At 56.2% G+C, this 27,774-nt stretch overlaps 1 protein-coding gene across 5 annotated transcripts in view; it reads right to left on the reverse strand.

The window, feature by feature from the left end:
- Positions 1-4,567: 4,567 nt before the first annotated feature.
- Positions 4,568-27,774, reverse strand: part of CADM3 (cell adhesion molecule 3) — a 122,042-nt gene continuing 98,835 nt past the window's right edge. For 3 of the 5 annotated variants that reach the window (XM_039512645.1, XM_039512646.1, XM_039512649.1), the window contains 5 exons: positions 25,586-25,676; positions 25,098-25,267; positions 11,803-11,925; positions 7,854-7,979; positions 4,568-4,974 (listed from right to left, as the gene is read on the reverse strand). In XM_039512645.1, the coding sequence (XP_039368579.1) occupies positions 4,856-4,974; positions 7,854-7,979; positions 11,803-11,925; positions 25,098-25,267; positions 25,586-25,676 (629 nt within the window). In that variant the 3' untranslated portion in view covers positions 4,568-4,855. The remainder of the gene's footprint in view (positions 4,975-7,853; positions 7,980-11,802; positions 11,926-25,097; positions 25,268-25,585; positions 25,677-27,774) is intronic. The other 2 variants (XM_039512647.1, XM_039512648.1) reach the window with 2 other exon arrangements.

Here is a 27,774-nt window from a genome sequence, read left to right on the forward strand (position 1 = left end):
CTTTCTTTCTTTCTTAAAAAGAATCAGACTTCAATTTTAACATCAGCACCCCACGAGTTATAGTCCGTAACTAACCTATTCCCTTTTCCCTCCAGAAAGACATTGATTACACTCTGAAGCAGCATTTCACAAACTTTGGAAAACTGAGCCCTCCTCTGCCACCCCCATGAAAATGAAATCACTTGTGCCCCCTCCCCGACCCCACCCTGCCCAGCTTTTAGATTTGTAATTAAATGAAATGAAATCGTATTGTCAATCATGTCCTTACATTTTTATTTTAAGGAATGATTTCTATTCAATATTGAATGTTAAAGATCTTCATAATAGTATCAGCTCCCTCCATTCACACACACTTTGATGAGCAGTGAAATAGTGACCACTGGCATCAGAGTTACAACCATTGAAATGAAAGGGACAAGTCACACCTCAGCATTACGAGTTCAGGCTCTCTACAGACTCAGGCAGACATCACCACATTGATCACATTATTAAGGTTTTTCCTCTCAAGAATAATACTGACTTTTCCAAAAATGAAAATGAGATGGAGAGCAACTGAGAGAAAACTGTCTGGTTGCTCCCCTGTTCTTGACCTTCCTGCCCCCAAGGGCAGGGCGACACCCTGCACTGATCGAAAGGGCTCTCAGACAAGGACCTTTCCTTTATACATCTTTGTGCACATAAATGGAAAGGGAATAAAGGAACTTTTAAAAATCACTCTCTGTGGCCAATGCTTTCGGTGTTTCCCCTCGCTGTGTGTTTTATACAAGGTTCACTGGTTTTATTAATGGTGCTTGTTACATGGAATCACAAGCCCCAACTTGATGCAAAACCTCAAACCACAAATGACTGTTTAATGTCATAACAGCATACTAGATTTTTAAAAACCTTAATCTGGCTGAACCCAGAACTCCCGCCACTAATACACAGAACAGGTGTATCCGGACACTCCCTCATATGCAAAACACGGTATAAAAAAAAACATTTCTTCAGATGCATGGAGTGAAAATTACAGATGCAGGCATTTCACTCCATGCCTCTGAAGAAGTATTTTTTTACCCACGAAAGCTTATGCCCAAATAAATCTGTTAGCCTTTAAGGTGCCACCGGATTCCTTGTTGGTTTTGTGGATACAGACTAAGATGGCTACCCCCCCGATACTGGAGACAGTGTATCCCATCAGCCCTACACACTCCAGACATGGTGTAGCCCATCACTCCTACACACTCGCAACACGGTGTATTCCATCAGTCCTACACACTTTAGGCATGGTGTATCCCATCTCCTACAATCCTGAGACACGGTTTATCCTATCACTCCCACAAGACATGCTGAATCCTGTCACTTGCACTCCCTTGGGACATGGTTAATTCCCTAACTCCCACTGCAATGGTGATGGATCCTGGAGCTCCTACATACTCAAGAACTTGTGTGTCTCATCAGTCTCACAGCCACTTTCTAGAAGGCTATATCTCCTGCCTCTCACACACCCAGCATGAGGGGAAGTTTAGATTTTCCCACTAGACATGTGGGCCTCCCATTTCCTTGCCACACCCACAGCTAGGTCTCTACTTGGTCCCATGCCTCAGAGGCTTGGAAAATGCTAGTCCCATATTTACAAGGCATGGAACATCCAATAACAGCCATGCACTGGAAGGGGGGGACCTGTATAACCCCCCTGGGCAGGCGAGGGGGATCATGCCTTACATCTGGGGATGCCTCATTTCACACACACCTCCTGGGAAGGACACTGCTTACACAGAGCCATGGCTGCCTGCTGCCAAGTGCCCTTTGTTACTTTCCCAAGGCCCATCTTAACCACAGGGAGCCCAGGCCTGTTAGGGTCTCAGTAGAGCCCAGGCCCGTCAGGGCCCCAGGGGAGAACAGGGAACCCCAGCAAAGCACATGAAGACTCAGTCACATTCCAGGGGCCTAGGGAGGCATTTAGCAAAGACCCTACCCGGCGACCGCAAGAGGGCCTAGAGAGTCTTCAAGGCCTCTGGAGTGCTTGGCCTGTGCCATGCAGACTGGGTGGACGCATGCATGATGAGGCCTCATGGGGCTGCACCGTATGCAGAGGCCCAGGTTTGGCACCTGAGGGGCCAGGAGCCAAGGCCTAGCTCTGTAGGGTAGGGTAGGGTGAGTTACATGGTAATTGTGCCTGTTCCCAGCAGTGCATGGAGCTATCACAGCCTGAGGCCCGGCTTGCGAGGCCAGCGTTCAAGCAAGCCAAGGGGAGCGGCACACAGAGCACTGGCTCTGTGTGAGTGGACTGGGCCTGGCTAGTGTCTGTCACAGGGAAGAGAAGCCTTTCGCTCATTTGGTGAAGCCTGTATGTTGGGTGCTGCGGGTTGGGGTCCTGTCTTAGTTCCCGGCTCCCCAGGGGTGAGACGGCGTCAGTCAGCACTTGTGTCCAGTCTCTGCTGCCCACACAGCCTGGCCAGGCCCCTCTGCTAGCACTCGCTGTCGTGCCTCTGTTGGAAAGAGCAGCAGCCACCACCAGTCCCTGCAGAGTCCTTTCCCCCAGCCTCTCACCAGTGAGAATTACAGCAGCCACTGCAAACAGACAGACATCATGTCCTGGGTGGCTCTCTGATGGCCTAATCACCATCTCATGCACTCAGCTGGCAGGTGCCATGCTGCTCCTGCATCGCAGAGGCCAAGACCCAGCCTCGTATGCTCAAAAGCAGTGAATCAGGCGCCGCAACATCCTGAGACTGACTGAAGAACTGAGATTTTCAAAAATTCTAAATTTGGCGGTGGGGACTGGGTCTACTCATATTGCAGCCTTTAGGCCACATTCCTGTCATGTTTTCCAGCTTTTCTCTCCAACCAGCAGGGCTAGAAATGTACTTTTTAAAAATGAAGGCTGAGAGGCTGAGATAGTCACATGACTCCAGGAGTTGGGTCTTTGAGAAAAAACACCAGATCTCAGGAGACTCTTGATAAAATCCTGGGCATTGATAACAGTGAACACCCCAGAGGGGAATCAGAGGAACCCCCAGCATGGCTGTAATAGCTGAGCCCCCCCAGCCCATAGTCTGTCTGCGCTAGCTGAGCCCCTCACCCACTTCCCAGGCTGTCTGGCTGAGCCCATCTCAAGGGCTAGCTTGGGGCTCTTCAGTGGGGAATGGTGTGTGCTCTTTGAAGGGGGAGACAGCAGGTGAGGGCCATGTGGGCTCCGGAGGGAGCAGGGCTATGACTCTGGAGAGTGGGCAACAGGTAACAGCCCTGCGGTTTGAGACGCTGCTCGCAGGCTCTTGCCTGGGGAGGGAACTCCCTGGCTGAATTTACTGTTCCCAAAGCTGAGAGGTCTGATGAACAAACTTTGCTCTGTCCCCGAGCACGTGCAGCTCAGCCCGAGCACAGTTCCCGGGCTGCGGAGCTGGATCCTGGCCAGTCTGCCACGAAGCTCATTCCCTCCCCTGGCCCTAGCTGGGGTTGCCAGCGCCTTGTCTGGTGCAGCCGCTCAGCTTCTGAGCTGTAATGGTTCAGATTCTGGGTGGTTGGTTTGTGGGAATGAGGCTGCTCAGCTATTTGTGGCCTAGAAGAAAGATGCCCCTTGGCCAAGTCACCTGTTATCATAGCAAGGTTTCTATTTCCAAATGCTCCCCGGGCCTTGGCACTGGGGCAGGTCGACCGGTCAGAGAGCAGGAACGGCATGACAGCAGCATGGAGGCCCAGGACACTCTCACCCCTGTCACCTGGCTCGCCAGGGCCTCGCTCTGCCCATCACTCCCTGGCACAGGGAAGATATACAAGGATGGTTTCCTTGCACTGAGCATCTCAACAGCTGGGTTATTGTCATGGCTCCAATCTGACATGTTACAGCCTTTCTTGGAACCATGCACGAGCACTGCCAGTCACCTTGCGGCATTTGAATCTCTCTCCATGGGCATCAGTGGGGACTGGAGCCTATGAGCGGCTCCCACCCGGGCAGCTGGCTCCCCTTTGTACATGTATCACACAGGACAGTTCTCCTCCCAAATGAACATTGTCAGACACAACCTCCAAGGATAAAATCAGTGCAGGGCCCCAGCAGGCTGGGTGTGCCAGGCTCTCTGAGGCAGTGACACTGCCTCCCTCCCCATCTTGCTGTGGGGAGGGCACATCCCTCTGGAGAGGAGCCGGGCTGGGTGGCTCCCCCGTCTCCTTGCTCTCACTGGACATTCCCCTGGGCTCTCATGGCTTGTTTGCTGCTGTGGGACAGAGAAAGACCCCACGTCACCGCCTCCCAGCCTCAGCCCAGGGTCATTCCCGTGGGTCTGGCTCAGAGCACCAAGCAGGAGCCAAGGATGGGGGAACACAATGGATTCGTGACCCCGGTTCTTGGATGGGAAACATAAGCAACAGAAAGGGCATCCCAGGCTGCCCAGGCCCATGGCAGCAGGCAGCCACCATGAGGGCTGATTTTATCCTTGGACGTAAAAGGAACCAAAAATGGAGAGAAGCAACGGAAAGAGCGACATTGACCCCACCCGACATTCCAACCCAAGGAACCAAAGCAAAGAGCATCCACAAAACCAAAGCAAAGGGGCCAAAGGAAAGAAGGAAAGTGTCACTCACTCACTGGCTCGTCTGTGTGTTTAGTGCGAGTGTCGGTCGTGGGTATGAAGGTACAAGCAAGCGAACGGGGGTGGGGCTTTCAATGTTTTTAGTAATAACGTTTTATACAAGTTCGAGAAGAAGCATCATGAGTCAAGCCGGTCACTCTCTGGTCTCTGTCCCGCCATCCCTCTGTTCGTCCATCCATCCAGGGCACGAGAGAAAATCTGTTGGGTTGAGTGGGGTTTGTGGTCCGGTTTCCATTTCCATCTGGGTTTGTTGGCTCCATTTCTCTTCTCTCCACTCTGCACCCCTAGATGAAATATTCCTTTTTGTCATCGCCGCTGGCCTGGCCTCCCTCCGCATTGATGATGGCAGTGTCAGCATCCGGGGCATCGTCTGATCCCTTGGCCTCGTGAGTCAGGTAGGTACCTGGGCAGGGAGAGGGCTCTCATTCATCATGTGCCTAGTGGTTTAGGTGGCTCTTGGGCTCTCTATGCACCACCCAGGAGAGGGACCGTGTGGCAGGCAGGGCTCAAGGGGGATTCCGGGCTGGGGCTCACAGCTGGAGCTGGCCGGAAAATGGAATTTCCATCCTGCTGAAAATGTTGAGGTTTCAGAAAATATTTCCCCTGGGTGTGAGCTGGGAAGCAGAAACCTTGACATTTTGCATGGGCAGAAATGGAAACAATTTTGCTGTGGGAGAACTGAACCGGAGGTTTGCAGATGGCTGTGAACTGCCTGGAACTGTCTCTTGTCAATCTCACCTGTCCTGCAGGTGGGTGGCCAGGTTGCTGGCATTTCAATTTTCCCACCCAAAACTGCAATTTTGCAAAGAGGGCATTGGAAGATCATTTCCCGCCAGCTGTACTCATGGCGCCTGTGCTGAGAGCGCTGCAGCCAGGTGCAGCCTGGAGCCCCGGGGGCTAGGTCAAGAAGCAGGTCTGAGCCTGTGTAATCTCTACCCCCTCCCAGCTCCTCAGTGGGCACCTTACTCCTGCCAGCACCCTCCAGGCTGAAGCAACCTCACTCATTGGCCACGAGCTGAGCAGGGTGTGGGACCTTCAGGGCAGGGACCATGGCTGCCTCTGGGTCTGTGCAGCACCCAGCCCATCACCGCCCCAGCTGCTTGGGGCTCTGGGAGCTACAGCCACACAGATAATGACAGCCAAGAGTGAGGGGCAAGCAGAGCACCTACCCAGAGGGTGTAGAGCAGCAGAAAGCACCCTACATGAACTTCAAACACCTGGCTCCTCAGTATGTAAGTCGTACCAACTCTGACTCCCTTACACTAGCTGGGGGGGGGTCACCTAGCTCCAAAGGAGCTGAGGGGGTGGCCGTTTCCAACTTACACATCATCTCTGAAGCTGGCCTGGTGTCATAAGCACATAACAGCCATACTGGGTCAGACCAGTCCAGCTAGCCCAGTATCCTGTCTTCCAACAGTGGCCAGTGCCAGAAGCTTCAGAGGGAATGAACAGATCAGGGTAATTATTGAGTGACCCATCCCCAGTCATCCAGTCCTAGCTTCTGTCAGAGGCTCAGGGACATCCAGAGCAGGGGGTTGCATCCCTGACCATCTTGGCTAAGAGCCAGCGATAGACCTATCCTCCATGAACGTATCTAGCTCTTTTCTGAACCCAGTTATACTTTTGGCCTTCACACCATCCCCTGGCAATGAGTTCCACAGGTTGACTGTGCGTTGTGTGAAGAGTTACTTTCTTCTGTTTGTTTTAAACCTGCTTCCCGTTAATTTCATTGGGTGACCTCTAGTTCTTGTGTTATGTGAAGGGGTAAATAATGCTTCCCTATTCACTTTCTCCGCACCAGTCATTATTTATAGATTTCTATCATCTCTCTCCTAAGATGAACAGTCCCCGTCTTTTTAATCTCTCCTAATACCTCTAAATCATTTTTGTTGATCTTTGTAATTTTTCCAATTCTCTCTCTTTTTTTTTTGAGATATAGTGACCAGAACTGCATGCAGTATTCAAGGTGTGGGTTTAGTATGGATTTATATAGTGACATGATATTTTATGTTTTATTAACTCTCTCTTTCCTAATGGTTCTAATAATATGTGAGCTTTTTTGGCTGCCACTGCACATTGAGTGGATGATTTCAGAGAACTATCCATAATGACTCCAAGATCTCTTTCTTGAGTGGTAACAGCTAATGTAGACCCCATCATTTTGTATGAATAATTTGAATTATGTTTTCCAATGTGCATTACTTTGCCCTTATCAATACTGAATGTCATCTGCCATTTTGTTGCCCAGTCACCCAGTTTAGTAAGTTCACTTTGTAACTCTTCGATGTCAGCTTTGGACTTAACTATCTTGAGTAATTTTGTATCTGCAAATTTTCCCACTTCACTGTTCACCTCCTTTTCCAGCTCATTTATGAATATGATGAACATCACAGGTTCCAGCATGACTGATCATCCCTCTGTGTTTTATACACATATCTGATGGACTGATGAAAAGTCAAGGGAGGGGAGAATAGCCTGGTTGGGGCGAGTTGGATGGCAGATGGATGGTGTAGAGGTGGACAGATGGATGGATAATATATGGCCGATGAAAAATCTCTGCACATGGTCAGAGAGGGGAGGACGAGTGTCTAGGTGACCAGGAATAGACTGAATGTGATGCAGGATATTTAGGTGGATGAGTACTCGAGAAATGAACAGAAAACGATGACATGATGATACTAGACAGACGGGGTGAGAGAGAGGTGATAGAGAGTGATGGAGAAGGGAGGGATGCGATTTGGGAGCCTTCCCTATCCCGGGCTCAGGCAGGCGGAAGCTGATTGGTTACAATAGTCTTGTGGGTCAGTGGGAGGCAACACTCAAGCTGCCAGCCCCAAGGGAGGGAGAATGACCCACCAGGGATCCCCATGTGGTGCTGTGCAGATTTAATTCGATCTGCTTTTAGCTGCTGAGGTTTCTCAGCACATCAGTCAGGTCTCCGCTCCCTCTGTGCCAGGTAATGCGCTGTTCCTCTGTGTTTGGCAGGCAGGGGGTGCTGCAGGGCAATAGGAGACTCCTTCCCACAGAGCTGGAACTCTAGCTCCGCATGCTCCATGCCCAGCACGTCCCTGCAGCACCCGGGCCGTGAAAGCAAAACACTTGTGCCCCGCATGGCAGTGCTAAGCCCCAGGAGGCTCTGGAAGAGCTGGGGACAGAGAGCAGTAAACGGAGCAAGCAGGAATAGGCCAAAGGCCATTGGTGAGAGAGATTTGGCTGCCTTCTCCCTCCCATCTCTGAGAGGCCATCCTGTGAGCTGCGCTGTAGGCAGTGGCCAGGCCTTACCTTTGTGCCTGATTAGGTAGTGTGCCAGGACGATGAGGAGGATAAGCAGCAGAAAGACGATGACTGCGACCACTCCACCGACTAAAGCATGGTATGTGCCAGAGGAGGAAGACATCGGGCTGGCATCTATCCATGTGGCAGTGCGGGGGAGAGAGAGAGAGAGAGACAGAGGTGTTTACAGGCCCTGCTGAAGTCCTGCATGGTACAGAGACTCCCTCAGTGCCAAAGCTGGGGGGTCGCAATGTGTGTGCCTGGCCTGGCTCCATGTGCCCCTACATGGACCCTTGGGGTGCTAAGGGCACATTCCAGCACCGCACAGCTTTCCCCATGGCCGTGTCCTTCCCACCAGCTGCCAGGTCCTAAAAGCTGGGAGTGAAATATTACCAGTGGCAGAGAGAAGTGCAGAGGCAGAGAGAGGAGAGGTGCTGCCAGCAGAGATGGGAAATATGATGGAGGCAGAGAAGGGCTGCAGTGGAGATGGGAAATGCAATGGAGGCAGAGAGGAGGTGCCAGAGGAGATGGGAAATGTGATGGAGGCAGAGAGGGGCTGCAGTGGAGATGGGAAATGTGACAGAGGCAGAGAGGGGCTGCGGTGGAGATGGGAAATGCAATGGATGCAGAGAGGGGCTGCGGTGGAGATGGGAAATGCGATGGATGCAGAGAGGGGCTGCGGTGGAGATGGGAAATGCGATGGAGGCAGAGAGGGGCTGCAGTGGAGATGGGAAATGCAATGGATGCAGAGACGAGCTGCCAGCAGAGATGGGAAATGCGATGGAGGCAGAGAGGGGCTGCGGTGGAGATGGGAAATGCAATGGATGCAGAGAGGGGCTGCGGTGGAGATGGGAAATGCAATGGATGCAGAGAGGGGCTGCAGTGGAGATGGGAAATGCAATGGATGCAGAGAGGGGCTGTGGTGGAGATGGGAAATGCGATGGAGGCAGAGAGGGGCTGTGGTGGAGATGGGAAATGCGATGGATGCAGAGAGGGGCTGCGGTGGAGATGGGAAATGCAATGGATGGAGAGAGGGGCTGCGGTGGAGATGGGAAATGCAATGGATGCAGAGAGGGGCTGCGGTGGAGATGGGAAATGCGATGGAGGCAGAGAGGGGCTGCGGTGGAGATGGGAAATGCGATGGAGGCAGAGAGGGGCTGCGGTGGAGATGGGAAATGCAATGGATGCAGAGAGGGGCTGCGGTGGAGATGGGAAATGCAATGGATGCAGAGAGGGGCTGCGGTGGAGATGGGAAATGCAATGGATGCAGAGACGAGCTGCCAGCAGAGATGGGAAATGCGACTGATGCACAGTGGAGCTGCAATTGAGAAAGCTCTTGCCCCAGTGTGGTGGGGCTGGATGCAGACAGAAGAGGAGGAAACTGGGACAGGAGTGGAGAGGCTAGAGCGGGTCAAAGGGCCTGGAGAGCTGGGACTGGGCAAGAGGTGAAAGCCCACCCCAGTGCCTGTCCATTCCATCCCTCCCCACCCCATCCTTGCCCTCTCCTCTCCTTCTTTGCCCACCCATCCCCTCCCATCTCCATCTTGCCTCAGCCCACCTCATCCCTACCCACCCCGTCCCATCTCCTCTCCTTCCCCCACCAACCCGTGCCCTGCTTTGGAGTACAATGAGCACTCCTGAAAGTGAGTAACAACTAGCACTGGCCACAGAGTGAGCGACTCGCCCCCACATGCTCATGCCCCTCCCTCCTGCCCTGCAGAGCCCCAGCTATTCTAGTCTTGGGCTCCTGCACAGCTCTGTGATGCCCCCTCAATTACAACCCGCAGCCCTGGCTCTGCCCATAGCATGCACAGGGGCTCTATCTCCATTGCTACCACAGGCCCTGCTCTGCCAGTCTCCTCTGCCTCTGAAACAGCACAGCCTGTGCGATTGGCTCCTCTGGCTGTCAGGAGTGCTTCGCCTTGGAAGCTGCCATGGCAGGTGGGTGACTATACTCGGAGCAGTTGACATTGGCCCAGTTCATTCTGGCCCCTCTGTTCAAACCGTCCCGTCTCATCAGCAGAACAGGGCTGAAGGGGACAGCAGCCTGGAGTGCAGGGTGCTCACGACTCAGAGGGAAACCTCAGGCATTGACTGAGGGACAGTGCCCCTAGAGCACCTCAGATCTCCTGCCAGGCCCCGCCTTGGCCATTTGGCACAAGAGAGCACCCTCCAGGCCCCTTGTCACAGTGCCCTAACCCCACACCAAGACTACACATCCGCCTCACAAGGGCGGGGGCCGGGGAGGATGGTGTCTCATGTCCATGCAAACGGTGTCTTGTGTCCATGCTGGGGATGATGGTGTCTCATGTACATGCTGGGGGGATGGGGTCTCGTATCTGTGCTGGGGGGAAGAAGTTTCTCATGGCTGTGCGGGGGGTGAGGGTGTCTTGTGTCCATGCTGGGGGGATGGGGACAATGCCTTGTGCCTGTGGATGACAGTGTTTCATGTGTCTGTGCTTGGGGTGGGGGAGAACGGGGTCTCATGTCTGTGCCAGGGGTGATGGTGTCTTGTGTTCATGCTGGGGGGATGGGGACAATGCCTTGTGCCTATGGATGACAGTGTTTCATGTGTCTGTGCTTGGGGTGGGGGAGAACGGGGTCTCATGTCTGTGCCAGGGGTGATGGTGTCTTGTGTTCATGCTGGGGGGATGGGGACAATGCCTTGTGCCTATGGATGACAGTGTTTCATGTGTCTGTGCTTGGGGTGGGGGAGACCGGGGTCTCATGTCTGTGCCCGGGGTGATGGTGTCTTGTGTTCATGCTGGGGAACGGGATCGCATGTCTGTGCCAGGGGTGATGGTGTCTTGTGTTCATGCTGGGGGGATGGGGACAATGCCTTGTGCCTATGGATGACAGTGTTTCATGTGTCTGTGCTTGGGGTGGGGGAGAACGGGGTCTCATGTCTGTGCTGGCGGTGATGGTGTTTCTCATGTCTGCTTCTGGAGAGGAGGATGATGTCTGGTGTTCACACCTGGGAGCAGGGGCAGTGTCAGGAGTCTGTGCCTGCCAGCTGCACTGGGCGTGCAGGGGCAAATTTTCATTCAGTTTTAGTTGCTTCATCCCAAAAGCTTTGGCTCAGGAATCGGAAGGTCCAGGGAAGGGTCACAGAAATGCTTAGAGAGGGAGGGGGCATCTGAAGGGGGAGAGTTTGGAATGGAGAAGACTAAAAGAGAGGACAGCAGAGGGATATAAATAGAGGAATGGGGCAGGGAGCCAGTAGGGCTCTGAGCCATCCAGCCCCTTAACACAAGAACAAGAGGCATTCAAAATGAAAAGACATCACTTCAGACAGACAAAAGGCACTTTCTGCAATGTGTGATTAACCTATAGAACTTCCTGCCACAAGACCGCATTACAGTAAATAGCTTAGTATTGTTAGTACATTGATTACACATGTCACTGCCTGAAAGCAATGGCACTCGCTACCATACACATGTTAAGGGCTCATGTGCTAGGGGAGAGATAGGTGGTTCCCCATCTGGGACCAGAAGGTGCATATGGGGGTTTTCCACAATCTCCGAAGCCTCTGGCAATGGTTCCAGCAGAGACAGTACCCAGAGCGAGAGACCAGTGGTGTGTGTTACCATGGGCAGGAGCAGTATTGGGCTAGAAGGGCCAACAGGGAGGTGGGCTGTCACACTAGATGGGCCACTGGTCTCTTCTGCTACCAAAACCCTCCTTGCCACAGTCTGGGACCTTTTACTCCTATGGGTTCTGGCTTTGCAGTGTGAACTGGCAAGGCGGTTGCAAAACCTGGACATTCCAACGAGGAAGCCAGGTGCTAGGAACAATCCCCTGATTGTACTAGCCAGGGGCTGGCAGTAATTCCTCCGCTGGAGCCACAGCCCTTGTCCCTCTGGGCTTGGCAGCCATTCTCCTCCTATGTCCTGTAGCGCTCCCCACTAGGTACGGGAGCAGGGAATCCATAAAGAAATAGAAAAGGAGCTTACAGTACCTTGGACAGTGACTGGAGAGAAGAATGAAGCAGTAGCCATGGTAACATGAGTGGTGGACTGGGAAGGGCCTGACGAAGGGGCTGGAGTGGAGTGAACATGTGGGGTGGGGAGCTGGGAAAAATCTGGGGAGGACAACAAAAAAAAGGGAAACAAATCAACCCAGAGAGATGACAGCAATGGTGTGAGAGACTCCAAGATGGAAATGATGTCTGGAGGTCTCTGTCAACTCCCTCCTAATGCCCAGACCTCTGTACTCAGCTCTGCCATTGCCCCTCAGTCCTGACCTGCAGCCCCCAGCTACCCCAACCCTGAGTTCCCCCTTTCACAGCTCTGCCGGTGTCCCTCACTCCCAACCCACAGCCACAGCCCGATAGCCCAGCCCTGGGCTCCCATTCCCCCCAGCTCGGCTAGTGCCTCTCAACCCTTACCTGCAGCCCTCAGCTATCCCAGCCCTGGGCCCTCCCCACACAGCTCTGCAGACAGGGGCCGCTCTAGCGATTTGGCCGCCCCAAGCACGGCGGCACGCCGCAGGGGTGCTCTGCTGGTCCCCGGGAGGGCAGCAGGCGGCTCCGGTGGACCTCCCGCAGACGTGCCTGTGGAGGGTCTGCTGGTCCCGCGGCTCCGGTGGACCTCCCGCAGGCACGCCTGCGGATGATCCACCAAAGCCGCGGGACCAGCGGACCCTCCACAGGCATGCCTGCGGGAGGTCCACCGGAGCCGCCTGCTGCCCTCCCGGGGACCAGCAGAGCGCCCCCCGAGGCATGCCGCCCCAAGCACGCGCTTGGCGCGCTGGGGTCTGGAGCCGGCCCTGTCTGCAGATGCCTCTCTATCCCAACCTGAAGCTCCCAGCTACCCCAGCCCTGGGCCTTCCCCACACAGCTCTGCTGGTACCCCTTAATCCTGATCTGCAGCCCCCGGCTATCGCCGGCCTGGACCCCCATCCCCCACAGCCCTCTGCTATCCCAGCTGTGGCTCCCCCACTGCTCTGCCAGCACCCCTCAATCCCAGCCCACAACCCCTGCTGTCACAGGTTCAGATGCAGATTGAGAGCTTTTCCCAACAGAGTGTGTTTGGTCAGCGCCAGCACAAGGGCTCTGATGCAGGGAGCTATACAATGTGTAGCAGAGACCAATATGAGTGAGCGTGTCAGTGACGCTTGCCCTTTACTTAGCTCTACCCCTCCTTCCTTACAGGCTCCTCCCAGCCTCAGCCCCTTCTTATTTGACATCTTCTCTCTCTTGCCTTCCCAGGGGAGCCGAGGCAGCCCCTGCCATCTGCCGCTCTGCGGCTGTCACATTCACTGCCAACTCCACATCAAGACTCCTCCCCCACCCTTGCTCTCCTCTGCCATCCACATGGACCGGCCTTTTCCTCTTCCCTGTGCCCCTTCACTTCCCTTCACTGCCCGGGGCTTTATCCTCTTCCCTGTGCCCCTCCACTTCCCCTCACCCCCTGGGGCCTTTTCCTCCTCTCTGTGCCCCTGCACTTCCCCTCGCCACCTGGGGCCTTTTCCTCCTCCCTGTGCCCCTCCACTTCCCCTCACCCCCTGGGGCCTTTTCCTCCTCCCTGTGCCCCTCCACTTCCCCTCGCCCCCTGGGGCCTTTTCCTCCTCCCTGTGCCCCTCCACTTCCCCTCGTCCCCTGGGGCCTTTTCCTCCTCCCTGTGCCCCTCCACTTCCCCTCACCCCCTGGGGACTTTTCCTCCTCCCTGTGCCCCTCCACTTCCCCTCACCCCCTGGGGCCTTTTCCTCCTCCCTGTGCCCCTCCACTTCCCCTCACCCCCTGGGGCCTTTTCCTCTTCCCTGTGCCCCTCCACTTCCCCTCACCCCCTGGGGCCTTTTCCTCTTCCCTGTGTCCCTCCACTTCCCCTCACCACCTGGGGCCTTCTCCTCCTCCTTGTGCCCCTTCACTTCCCCTCGCCCCCTGGGGCCTTTTCCTCCTCCCTGTGCCCCTCCACTTCCCCTCACCCCCTGGGGCCTTTTCCTCCTCCCTGTGCCCCTCCACTTCCCCACACCCCCTGGGGCCTTTTCCTCCTCCCTGTGCCCCTCCACTTCCCCTCGCCACCTGGGGCCTTTTCCTCTTCCCTGTGCCCCTCCACTTCCCCTCACCCCCTGGGGACCTTTCCTCCTCCCTGTGCCCCTGCACTTCCCCTCGCCCCCTGGGGCCTTTTCCTCCTCCCTGTGCCCCTGCACTTCCCCTCGCCCCCTGGGGCCTTTTCCTCCTCCCTGTGCCCCTCAACTTCCCCTCACCCCCGGGGCCTTTTCCTCCTCCCTGTGCCCCTCCACTTCCCCTCACCACCAGGGGCCTTTTCCTCTTCTCTGTGCCCCTCCACTTCCCCTCACCCCCTGGGGCCTTTTCCTCTTCCCTGTGCCCCTCAACTTCCCCTCACCCCCGGGGCCTTTTCCTCCTCCCTGTGTCCCTCCACTTCCCCTCACCACCAGGGGCCTTTTCCTCTTCCCTGTGCCCCTCCACTTCCCCTCACCCCCTGGGGCCTTTTCCTCCTCCCTGTGTCCCTCCACTTCCCCTCACCCCCTGGGGCCTTTTCCTCTTCCCTGTGCCCCTCCACTTCCCCTCACCCCCTGGGGCCTTTTCCTCTTCCCTGTGCCCCTCCACTTCCCCTCACCCCCTGGGGCTTTATCCTCTTCCCTGTGCCCCTCCACTTCCCCTCACCACCAGGGGCCTTTTCCTCCTCCCTGTGCCCCTCCACTTCCCCTCACCACCAGGGGCCTTTTCCTCTTCTCTGTGCCCCTCAACTTCCCCTCACCCCCGGGGCCTTTTCCTCCTCCCTGTGCCCCTCCACTTCCCCTCACCCCCTGGGGCCTTTTCCTCCTCCCTGTGCCCCTCCACTTCTCCTCACCCCTGGGGCCTTTTCCTCTTCCTGTGCCCCTCCACTTCCCCTCACCCCTGGGGCCTTTATCCTCTTCCCCTGTGCCCCTCCACTTCCCCTCACCCCTGGGGCTTTATCCTCTTCCCTGTGCCCTCCACTTCCCTCACCACCAGGGCCTTTTCCTCTTCTCTGTGCCCCTCAACTTCCCCTCACCCCTGGGGCCTTTTCCTCCTCCCTGTGCCCTCCACTTCCCCTCACCCCTGGGGCCTTTTCCTCTTCCTGTGCCCTCCACTTCCCTCACCCCTGGGGCCTTTTCCTCTTCCCTGTGCCCCTCCACTTCCCCTCACCCCCTGGGGCTTTATCCTCGTCCCTGTGCCCTCCACTTCCCCTCACCACCAGGGGCCTTTTCCTCCTCCCTGTGCCCCTCCACTTCCCCTCACCACCAGGGGCCTTTTCCTCTTCTCTGTGCCCCTCAACTTCCCCTCACCCCCGGGGCCTTTTCCTCCTCCCTGTGCCCCTCCACTTCCCCTCACCCCCTGGGGCCTTTTCCTCCTCCCTGTGCCCCTCCACTTCTCCTCACCCCCTGGGGCCTTTTCCTCCTCCCTGTGCCCCTCCACTTCCCCTCACCCCCTGGGGCCATTTCCTCCTCCCTGTGTCCCTCCACTTCCCCTCACCCCCTGGGGCCTTTTCCTCCTCCCTGTGCCCCTCCACTTCCCCTCACCCCCTGGGGCCTTTTCCTCCTCCCTGTGCCCCTCCACTTCCCCTCACCCCCTGGGGCCTTTTCCTCTTCTCTGTGCCCCTCCACTTCCCCTCACCCCCCGGGGCCTTTTCCTCCTCCCTGTGCCCCTTCACTTCCCCTCGCCCCCTGGGGCCATTTCCTCCTCCCTGTGCCCCTCCACTTCCCCTCGCCCCCTGGGGCCTTTTCCTCCTCCCTGTGCCCCTCCACTTCCCCTCGCCCCCTGGGGCCTTTTCCTCCTCCCTGTGCCCCTCCACTTCCCCTCGCCCCCTGGGGCCATTTCCTCCTCCCTGTGCCCCTGCACTTCCCCTCGCCCCCTGGGGCCTTTTCCTCCTCCCTGTGCCCCTCCACTTCCCCTCGCCCCCTGGGGCCATTTCCTCCTCCCTGTGCCCCTCCACTTCCCCTCGCCCCCTGGGGCCATGTCCTCCTCCCTGTGCCACTCCACTTCCCCTCCCCCCCTGGGGCCTTTTCCTCCTCCCTGTGCCCCTGCACTTCCTCGCCCCTGGGGCCTTTTCCTCCTCCCTGTGCCCTCCACTTCCCCTCGCCCCCTGGGGCCATTTCCTCCTCCCTGTGCCCCTCCACTTCCCCTCGCCCCCTGGGTCTTTTCCTCCTCCCTGTGCCCCTCCACTTCCCCTCGCCCCCTGGGGCCTTTTCCTCCTCCCTGTGTCCCTCCACTTCCCCTCGCCCCCTGGGGCCTTTTCCTCCTCCCTGTGCCCCTCCACTTCCCCTCACCACCTGGGGCCTTCTCCTCCTCCTTGTGCCCCTCCACTTCCCCTCACCCCCTGGGGCCTTTTCCTCCTCCCTGTGCCCCTTCACTTCCTCTCATTGCCCCAGCCGGCTCTGACTACGACCACTGGAAAGTCGAGCTCCCTGTCTGGATCCATGGAAAAGAGCCCTCATTTGGTGCTCTTCCCCCTTGGCCTCCACCTGCCCCTCTAGTGCCCTTAATCAGCCTCAGACAACCTCCACATGCCCCTGCCCATAAGCCCCTCCCTGTCTCCCTCCATCCTGGCTCTGTGCCCTTCAGGCAGTATAGCCCGGTTAACTCCTGCTTAGGAGCCCTGGGTGTTATGAGTTCTGGAAGCTCTCAGCCTGTGTCTGTGATGAGTTCCTGCCTAGCAGCCCAATGCAGCATTTTCCAGGCATCTCTTTGGCATTTCACTGCAGCTTTCCAGGCATGCCCTTGTCCAGTTCTCAGTGTAACGCAGGAGTGTCCCCTCAGGCAGGAGCTCAGGAAGTGGATGTGGGGTTGTCTCTGGATCGCTATGCGGTGTGGTGTTGTAACAACTGGGCCTACATATTGACCCAAATTGTGAGCTCAACTGTGAAATAGCTGCAGAAGTTCATAAGCTGTTACAATATCCTATAATGACTCACGTTGATGGGGAAAGGTACAAGTGGAGACAGAATAGCTGAATTAGTCCAGACAAAAAGGCGAAGCTGATATAAGTCAAAGACTGTGTTGAAATTACACGGTTAAAAACAGGAGATGTGGAGAAGGAAGTGAATGAGCCAAAATTGGCATGTCAGAAATGAGGCCTAATTGGGGGACAAAATAATGAGGGGAGGAGCTATTCCATCCATCACTCTCTTTCTGGGTCCTTAAAAGAACGAGATTTTGTGGGGAAGGAAAGAACAAAAATAAGAACAGACAGGAAGGACAGAGGCTCCTGAAGTGAGCTTCACCATCATGGCTGCCATGCCCAGGGCTTCCTGGGACTCCAGGCCAGATCCTGATCCCAAGAGGTGTCCTGACCACACCCGGCCAGCACAAGGGACCCAGATGACATGGCCACCCCACCAGCTCCAGCTGAATCCCAATCACCCCCCTGGGATGACCATTACCACCATCTTTGATACCACCTAAGTCAGTGGTTCCGAACTCTTTTGGGCTCCGGATCCATTTGCAAATGTTTATGGCCTGCTGCAACCCAGTAAATAGTGTGGGGGCAGAGGCTTTGGTAGGGTTACCATATGTCTTGGTTTTTCCGGACATGACCTCTGTTCTGGTCCTCCGACCTCTGCCTGGGCGGATTTTTGAAACACGAACAAATGTCTGTGATTTTTCTTTGCTCGTCCTTCTTCCTTGCTCTATGGAGAGCAGCGGCTGCTGGCAGGGCAGAAGTAAGGGTGGATGGAACGGTACTGCTATGGTATGGTCTTCAACTCCCCCTCCCCCTGGCAGTGTCCTCTATTTCGGAACTTGAAATATGGTAACCCTTGGCCGTGAGGTGGTTTCAGTTGGATCCTGCCTCCCCTCCCAAGAGGGTTGGGTCCTGCCTGGCACTCACCCCACAGTGGCGGCTCCTGCAGCTCCTGTGCTGTGGGGCTGGCTGAGCTTGGCTCTCTACTCTGGGCATTGCAACCTCTGGGCATTGCAACCCAAAACTGGGTCGCCAGAATGTTTCAAAGGGTTGAGTGGCAGCTCGTTTGTGTCCCTTGGGGCTGGCTGAGCTCGCCTCCCTGCTCCAGACGCTGCAACCTCTCGGTCTCAGCATCACTCAGGTTCAGCCCCGCCCCCCTGTATAGACCAAATTTGTGTGAGTGGAGTTGCAGTGCCACTCACTCGCATTTGGCCTACCTGGATTCTTGTCATCATGATGGCTGGGCCAAACCTGAGTGACGCTGAGACCCAGAGGTTGCAGCGCCTGGAGCAGGGAGGCGAGCTCAGCCAGCCCCAAGGGACACAAACGAGCTGCCACTCAACCCTTTGAAACATTCTGGCGACCCAGTTTTGGGTCCCAACCCACGGGCTGAGAAACCCTGGTCTAAGAGACTGTCAAACAACATGGGGGTGGGAGTGGGAGGTTGTTCATTCTAAAAACTGTCCAGCTGAAGGGAAAGGGATCTAGGGATGCTGTTACAATACCAGCTTGACTTCGTATTTTACATGGCAAAGATTTCAACTGTTTCCCTTCTTTTCAGTATGTTACTAGAAGGCTAAAGGGATGTTTAATGGTGTATTTGCCCAGGGACAAAGCAGGCTGAGGTCTGTGGATACTAACCCCCAGGACCTTGTTTAGCACTGTTAGTGTCAGACAGTGACTCAGTGATGTTAACACCTTTGGCTCATTCATTCTATCTAAATTAATACACCAGTGAGCAGGACTCTGGGCAGTGCAAGGCCCTGGCAAATGTGTGTTTGGGATCTGAGTGCGGGGGCCAACGAGAGAGATTGGAAGGGGCCTGTGAGTTGGGGGTGCCCAGTGTGAGTGGGACGCGCCGTGGTGTAAAGGAAGCACAGGGAGCTGGCAGCTGGGCCTGAACCAGGTCTGAAGCTCCTGTGATCTGCATTTTGATAACAATGAGGGAGGGGATTGCTCTGTTCAGCTGCAGAGAGGATGAGACTCAAACAGGGACAAGCTTCAGCACCCGAGGAACTCAAACCATTGGGAGCTCTGCTCATGGGGAGCTACGTCTCCTGGTCTCTTCTGGGAGAGGATTCAGCCAGCCCAGCACCAGTCCACATTCCTAGGACTTGAATGACCTGGATACTGGAGAATCCATTCAGAGAAGAAGCCATCCTAGATCTACTGATATGAAGGAACTGACTGAGACAGAATAAAAGGGAGGCCTGGGACCTGTAACCCTGGCCTGCCTGAAACCAGCATAAGGGGCTCAGCACACGCAGCAAGGCAGGGGCATTCAGTGTGGAAATGCACATTTGGGGAATCCAGAAATCTAGCAAGCACAGTCCAATGGAAGAGCACATCAGAGTGCACACGGAGTGGTGGTTACTGAGGAGCTCTCCGAGACTCCGATTCTTTGGAGAAGGAACAAGACATGGCCAGTAGGTTTCAGAGGGGGCAAGTCACTTGCTTTGGAAAGGGAGGGAGTGGAAAGCAAGCAACCATCAAAAGCCACCAGAATCCAATAAGGCTCCTAGGGAGAAAAGAAGGGAGAGGGAGGAGCTAACTCTGCCAAGGGGGAAGGAGGGGCTTTTGCCACAAATGTTAGGGGAGAAGACAAAGAGAGCAGGTGCAGCAGGGACATGAGTCAGTACGAACGGGAATGAAATCTGACTAAGACACTGAGCACCTGTCAGCAAGCTCTCTGTACCAAGCAACACACGGACGAGGAATGGGGACAAATGAGGTGAGGAAGCTTCTGATAGAAAACTAGCAAGAGAGTCCACGAAAAACGTGAAGACAGGCAAATGGGCGATGTATTAATATCAGGACAATGTGAGTCCCAGGGAGGCACAGGGATGAGCTAATGGACTTACATGCTGGCGCAGTAAAGAAAAGTCCTGGGATTTAGGAAGGTTCCAGGGGGCTGGTGCCAGTTTTTTTAGAAAAGATCAAGAGCAATCCTGGCATTACTGTCAGTTCACTCTGACCTCTGCCCCTTGCAAAATGATGGACTATTAAAGCAAAAGTTCTCTCAACCTGTGCATGGAGGATACCGAGGTGATGAGCAAAAAGCAGCACTGGGAGCTGACTGAGAACGAAGGAGAAAAGACAAACTTGATTTTGTTTTTTTGGCTAGAATTCCGCAGTAGGCAGCAGAAGAGGAGATGGTACTGGAGCTGCCGCATATCTGGGGTTTGGTTTCCTGTCACATGGAACCTCTGCTCACCTCAGTCACTCAGATTGACTCAGGAGTTGCTGAAAACTGGAGAAAGAACTGCCAAAATAACCCAGCCAATTCACAATAATAGACCATGAGATGGAACTGTGCTGGGAATTACAGGGAGGGATGGATGGATGGAAGTCACAGAAAGAAGCAGATTTCCAGAAGTAGTCCACATACAGAATCAGGGCCACATTTCTAAAGAGCTAAGCGTGCTGGCTGTCACAGTGGGAGTGGCTCTTACCAAGCACTTTCAAAGATGTGTCCCTGAGAGCTCTTGAAAGCCAGGCACTACTGGTCTGGGAGAGAGCTGCACAGCCATGAAATTCACCAACAACCCCCACGAGGAGGAGCTGCAAATATCAGTGAGGAGATTAGAGTGATCAGAATTAGAATCCCCTCCACATTCAGAGCACACCGACTCATTAAACATAGGCAGGGAATAGCGGCAGCGATGTCTTGGAAATGCAGCACGTGCAGCAGGAGAAAAAACCACAGCAGCCTGAATACCCACAGGAAGAGAATCCGGGGCAGCCGGCAGGACGTGGACAGCAGGTTAGACATGAGCTGCTAATGCACTGGGGCAGGAACAGAGAGATCACACCCTAGAGGCCCTCTGGGACAGTGGCTGTACCAGGGAACCTGTTCAGTTCTGGACAGCTCAGAGCAATGATCTGGGGCTGGGAAGGCTCAGTTAGGGGAAGAGAGGAAGAGCTGAAGTTCTCAAGTGCTCAGCAGCCCATTATTCTCCATGGGGCTGGGGGCTGAGCCTCCTTTGTTCTCAATAGCAGCTGGGAGGAGTCAGGCTTTTTTGAACATCTGGCCCTACACCGTCTTACAACAAGCAATGAAAAGGCAGTGCAAGACACACCTAAACCCCTCTGGACAAGGGTGACAGGATTAAGGAAACTCCCCTAGCCTCATTTGCATCAAGGATGGGACAGGGAGACATCCCCATTAGCATACAGAATGGAAAACAGAGATTCCAAGGCAAGAACCGCACTGAACTCTGGGGGATCTCTGCTCCAAATGTTAATGAACCCATTCCTGTACACACCCAGTTCAGCAGTTATCAGACCAATTCTAGTAATGAATCCTTTATTGGTATCCAAAATACCAAAGCTGCCTATCTGCATTGTGAGCTCCCTCGAAGGACCACCACCCATAGCCAGGAATGAGCAGTTCCTCTTGTCTAGCCTGAACAAAACAACTTTGGTATTCTCCCCTGAGTTATCAGTTTACCCACCAAAAAATCTAGTGTGCTCCCTTGAACCATTGTTGTTTCCCTACAAAAACTCCTACCCATGCTCAAGTAAGTGCTCTAATGCCTGGATCCAACATCTGTTTCAGTTCCATTGGGACTTCATCTTCTCTTGACTGATCGTGCTGGGGGCTCTGCCTGTCTCCAGCATTCTGCTACCACCACCACGTGGAAACCCCGATTGATTCAAGCTTCACGGGGTGGTGAGAACCCAACTCTCTCTCTCTAGGTGTAGCCTTCTGACCCTGACTTGTGTGATCACTTATAGTTTTCTAAACCTGAATTTTGTAATCAAATTTAAGTTAGATTTAATATTATCACTGTTTTGTTTGTTTGGCTCCCCTTGTATGGTTATTACCTGGCAATAAATAACTTTCATGGTTAAGCTGGTTGCTTCTCTCTGTCTCTCTCTCTCTCTCTGCAGCAATGCTCCTCGTACCTAAGCTAAAGATCCCTGCAGCACCCAAAAATCCTGTGAGGTCTGCTCATCAAGTGGGTTACTACCAGAACAACTGTAACGTGAAAGTGGGGATAGGGACATGCTGATCCTGGGATGTATGAAGGTGTCAACTCAGAAGTGCTGCTCGACGCAGCCTGCTGAGTCCTGGGGCATATAAGGGTGGCAGATTGAAAGTGCTGCTTGACCCAGCCTGCTCAGGCTTACTCTATTCCGGTGCAGTGTCCATGGCATATGAGGGTGACAGCTTGGAAGTGCTGTTCAACCCAGCCTGCTGAGTCCAGGGACATATAAGGGGTCAGCTTGGGAGTGCTGATTAACCTGGTCCTCTCAGATGCGCTCTGTTAATATGTGTGTGTGTGTGTGTGTGTGTGTTCGTCTGATTCTAGGCCTGGAAGAACCCAGCCCTGGGGAACCTAGGTCCTGCAGGAGAGCTCCATTGGGAGGGAACTTACAGATGGGAGAAGTAGAGCTCCGTATGAGAACACAAGTGACACAGGCAGAACACTGATAGAATTACAGAACCCTACCCCCAGAAGAGTAACCCTAATAAATGAGCATACCCCAAAGTAACGGGCAAATCTGGCCCATCTGTTCTGGGAGGAGAGGGCAGGACACCGGGGAGTTCAGCCTGTGAACATGTGCAGGATGTTAACAGCCATAAGGGAGAGGGCAGACTCAGTTCAGTATCCTGCACAGGGTGCAGCTCGGAGCAGTGGGCTGCCATCTTGGAGGGGGAGAGCAATCTGAATGTCCGGGAAACCATTCTGAGAGTGTGCAGCTGGATCTGGCTGGAGGACAGGTGGGAGCTCCGTCCTATGGGACTGTACAAACACCTCCAAACTTCCTGCAGGGCCAGTCCTGTTCTGCCCTGGGGATGCTCTAGAAGGGACCAGCAGGATGTTTCCAGCTATTGCAGCCCCTGACATTCAGGGCCAGCATTTCCTCCCCATTGCTGGCTGGCCCTGGTGCCACGCTTGAGCTCCAGCTCACCCTGGTCTGCAGGCACCCACATGGCTAGCTTTTCTCTTCCCATATCGCTATCCACAGGTGGTAGCTGAGCAGCCCATCCCCCTCCCTGCCCCAGTTCAGCCTCATTTCTTGTCCTTACAGCAGCAGATAATGGCTGAACCCAGCCCAGGCTGCGTGGCTCCCATCCCAGCTCCCCACAGGTAGCGCTCTCCTCCTCCTGCGCATGGGCTCCCCGGCCAAGCAACACCCATCAGCTCCTGCAGGGCTCTGGAGAGACAACCTGCTTCCCTCCTGCTCTGCCACGGGGGGCCCAAGGAGCCAGTGGGGAGGGAGGGGAGCAAATGAACAGGAGAGAAGGAGGGAGGAGTGAGCATAGGAGCGCGGTGAGGAGTGACCCAGGGGGAGAGTGGGGAGTAGGGAGGGGAGAGCAGCAGAGAAATACCAGAGAAGGAAGAAAAGAGGAACAGGTTGGAGGAGGCAGCAGCAGTTTCACGGAGCCCATGCCAAAGAAGCAGCTGCAGGAGCTCAGAGACAATCTCCCTGAGGCTCAGCATCTGCAGTTGGCTGGGTCCATGTTGGGGCAGGGCCCATTCTGTGGGATACTCCAGTGTACTTCCAAAGAGCATCACCCCTGGCAGGGGGCGTACCCAACATACCGGGGCTCCTGGCAAGAGGTGTTCCCAACATACCTAGGGCTCCCTGGTAGGGGGCATTCCCAACACACCAGGGCTCCTTGGCAGTGGGCATTTCCAAAGATCGGGGCTCCCCAGCAAGGGGTGTTCCCAACACACCTGGGGCTCCCCAGCAAGGGGTCTTCCCAACACAGGGGCTCCCTGGCAGAGGGCATTCGCAACACACTGGGGCTCCTTGGTAGGGGGTGTTCCCAACACACCTGGGGCTCCCTGGCACGGAGTTTTCCCAACACACTGGGTCTCCCCAGCAGGGGGTGTTCCCAACACACCCAGGGATCCCCAGCAACGGGTGTTCCCAACATACCAGAAGCTCCCCACAGGGGGCGTTCCCAACACACCCAGAGCTCCCCAGCAACGGGTGTTCCCAACACACCGGGGCTACCCAGCAGGGGGTGTTCCCAACACACCAGGAACTCCCCAGCAATGGGTGTTCCCAAAATACCGGGGCTCCCCAGCAGGGGGTGTTCCCAACACACCCAGGGCTTCCCAGCAACGGGTGTTCCCAACACACCCGGAGCTCCCTGGCAGGGGGTGTTCCCAACACACCCGGAGCTCTCTGGCAGGGGGCGTTCCCAACACACCTGGGGCTCCCTGGCACGGAGTTTTCCCAACACACTGGGTCTCCCCAGCAGGGGGTGTTCCCAACACACCCAGGGATCCCCAGCAACGGGTGTTCCCAACATACCAGGAGCTCCCCACAGGGGGCGTTCCCAACACACCCAGAGCTCCCCAGCAACGGGTGTTCCCAACATACCAGGAGCTCCCCACAGGGGGCGTTCCCAACACACCCAGAGCTCCCCAGCAACGGGTGTTCCCAACATACCAGGAGCTCCCCACAGGGGGCGTTCCCAACACACCCAGAGTTCCCCAGCAATGGGTGTTCCCAACACACCGGGGCTCCCCAGCAGGGGGTGTTCCCAACACACCCAGGGCTTCCCAGCAACGGGTGTTCCCAACACACCCGGAGCTCCCTGGCAGGGGGTGTTCCCAACACACCCGGAGCTCCCTGGCAGGGGGCGTTCCCAACACACCCGGAGCTCCCTGGCAGGGGGTGTTCCCAACACACCTGGGGCTCCTCAGCAGGGGGTGTTCCAAACACACCCGGAGCTCCCTGGCAGGGGGTGTTCCCAACACACCTGGAGCTCCCTGGCAGGGGGTGTTCCCAAGACACCCGGAGCTCCCTGGCAGGGGGTGTTCCCAACAGACCCGGAGCTTCCTGGCAGGGGGCGTTCCCAACACACCTGGGGCTCCCTGGCAGGAGGCATTCCCAACACACCCGGAGCTCCCTGGCAGGGGGCGTTCCCAACACACCTGGAGCTCCCCGCAGAGGGTGTTTCTAACACACCTGGGGCTCCCCGGCAGGGGGTGTTCCCAACACGACCGGAGCTCCCCGCAGAGGGTGTTTCTAACACACCTGGGGCTCCCCGGCAGAGGGTGTTTCTAACACACCTGGGGCTTCCTGGCAGGGGTTGTTCCCAACACCCCAGGGCTCCCCAGCAAGGGGTGTTCCCATCACAGCTGGAACTCCCCAGCAGGGGGTGATCCCAACACACCCAGAGCTCCCCGCAAAGGGTGTGCTGCACAAACCCTGGGTCACACATCAGATGGCTCCAGCAGTGGGGGGCAAGCCCCACAGAGGGAGAACTCCACTGTCCTTGGCAGTGTATCGCAGAGGCTCTGGGGAGCTGAGTGCAAGGAGAGGTTCTGATGTGTGTCCCCAGAGAGGGGAGGAGGCAGCAGGCAGGTGCTCCACACCCTCTCTGGTGCCCAGTGCTTACCATTGATGTCCAGGTTGTACCTCACTACGACGCTGCCCATGGTGCTAGTGGCCATGCAGATGTAGGTGCCGCTGTCGCTCTTGTTGAGGAAGGGGAGGGTGAGGACTCGGTTGGTGTTTAGATGCAGGGGGACATCGCTACCCTCCTTCGTCCACAGGAACTCCTGGGGGCTAAGAGGAAGGGGGTTAGTGAGAGGCAAGGGGCGCTTCCCCGAGGGGCACACACTGGGCTGGCACCACCCATGCAGCAGCAGGTGCTGGCTTCAGGGGTCAGCCCAGCTGGGAATTCATTACAGCAGCTTCCATTTCCCAGGGGCCCTTGCAGACTGTGACACAGGCCTGACTGCATCCCACTGAACTGGCAGGAGCTGCAGTGCCCCTGGGGCAGGCCCAAGCAGCAAGGCTGCAGCCTGGTGAAGAGAGCATTGAGGAGTGCAGGCAGCCCTGCAGGAGAGGATGGAAGCCGGAGGGGTAGGCGCTGGTGCTTACATCGGATTGCCCTGGGCTTCACACTGCAGCCGCAGCTCCTCGCCCTCCCGGGGGTAGGGGGGATCTGGCTCGATCGTTGCCGTTGGCTTAACTGGAGGGAGGGAAAAAAGAGAAAGGTAAAAATCAAAATCCTTGGGCAAGTTCTGTGCTGCCCTCGCCCACATGGTGCCCCTCCCCCCACAACTGCGGCATGTCCCTCACTACACCCTGAGCTTGCCCCTCCCTCCTTTCAGCTGCAGCGTGCCCCTCCCGCCATATACCTGCAGCATGCCTCTGCCCCAAACACTCACAGCGTACCCTTCCCTCCATAAACCAGCAGCGTCCCCCTCCCTCCCTACACCCACAGCGTCCCCCTCCCGCCCTAAACCCACAGCGTCCCCCTCCCTCCCTAAACCCACAGCATTCGGTTCCCTCCCTACACCCACAGCGTCCCCTTCCCTCCATAAACCCGCAGCCTCCCCCTCCCTCTCTACACCCGCAGTGTCCCCTTCCCTCCCTACACCCACAGCGTCCCCCTCCCTCCCTACACCCACAGCGTCCCCCTCCCTCCCTACACCCACAGCATTCGGTTCCCTCCCTACACCCACAGCATGCCCTTCCCTCCATAAACCCGCAGCATCCCCCTCCCTACACCCAGAGCGTCCCCCTCCCTCCCTACACACACAGTGTGCCCTTCCCTCCATAAACCAGCATCATCCCCCTCCCTTCCTACACCCACAGTGTGCCCCTCCCCCCCACACCCACAGCATCCCCCACCCTCCCTACACCCACAGCGTCCCCCCTCCCTCCCTACACCCACAGTGTGCCCCTCCTCCCTACACCCACAGCATCCGCCTCCCTACACCCACAGCATCCCCTCCTCCCTACACCCACAGTGTGCCCCTCCTCCCTACACCCACAGCATCCCCTCCTCCCTACACCCACAGCATCCGCCTCCTCCCTACACCCACAGCATCCTCCCTCCCTACACCCCCAGCGTGCCCGTCCCGCCATAAACCCACAGCATCCCCTCCATCTCTACACACACAGCGTCCCCCTCCTTCCAAACATCAGCAGTGTGCCCCTCCCTCCCTACACCCACAGTAATCTGCTCCCTCCCTACACCCACAGCGTTCGGCTTCCTCCCTTAAACCCACTGTGTGCCCCTCCCTCCCCTACACCCGCAGCATTTGGCTCCCTCCCTACACCCACAGCATGCCCCTTCCTCCATAAACCCACAGCATCCCCCTCCCTCTCTACACCCGCAGCGTTCGGCTCCTTTCCTACACCCACAGCTCCCTCCCTTAAACCCCTAGGGTGCCCCTCCTTCCAAACACTCACAGCGTGCCCTTCCCTCCATAAACCCGCAGCATTCCCCTCCCTCCCTACACCTGCAGCGTTCTGCTCCCTGCCTACACCCACAGCATTCGGCTCCCTCCCTACACCCACAGCATGCCCCTTCTTCCAAACATCAGCAGCTCTAAACACCAACACCTCCCTCTAAACACCAACACTTGTCCTTCCCTCCACACAATCATATTGTGTCCCTCCCTCCATTCACCTACAGTGTGTCCCTGCCTCCCTCCTTCCCTACACCTGCAGTGTGCCCCTCCCTCCCTACACCCGCAGCATGCCTCTCTGTCCACACACACGCAGCGTGACCCTCTCTCCATGCACCCACAGCGTGCCCTTCCCTCCATTAAACCAAAGCGTGCGGCTCCCTCCCCTAAACCCACAGCATTCGGCACCCTCTCTACACCCACAGCGTGCCCTTCCCTCCATAAACCCGCAGCGTCCCCCTCCCTCCCTAAACCCACAGCATCCGGCTCCCTCCCTACACCCACAGCGTGCCCTTCCCTCCATAAACCCAAAGCGTGCGGCTCCCTCCCTACACCCGCAGTGTTCGGCTCCCTCCCCTAAACCCACAGGGTGCAGCTCCCTCCCCTACACCCGCAGCATTCGGCTCCCTCTCTACACCCACAGTGTCCCCCTCCCTCCCTACACCCACAGTGTGCGGCTCCCTGCCTACACCCACAGCGTTCGGCTCTCTCCCCTAAACCCGCTGTGTGCCCCTCCCTCCCCTATACCTGCAGCATTCAGCTCCCTCCCTTCACCCACAGATGCCCCTCCTTCCAAACATCAGCAGTGGGCCCCTCCCTCTAAACACCAACACTTGTCCCTCCCTCCACACAATCATATTGTGTCCCTCC

The sequence above is a fragment of the Mauremys reevesii genome, linkage group 24 (genome assembly GCF_016161935.1).
Source record: "Mauremys reevesii isolate NIE-2019 linkage group 24, ASM1616193v1, whole genome shotgun sequence".
Lineage (NCBI taxonomy): Eukaryota > Metazoa > Chordata > Testudines > Geoemydidae > Mauremys > Mauremys reevesii.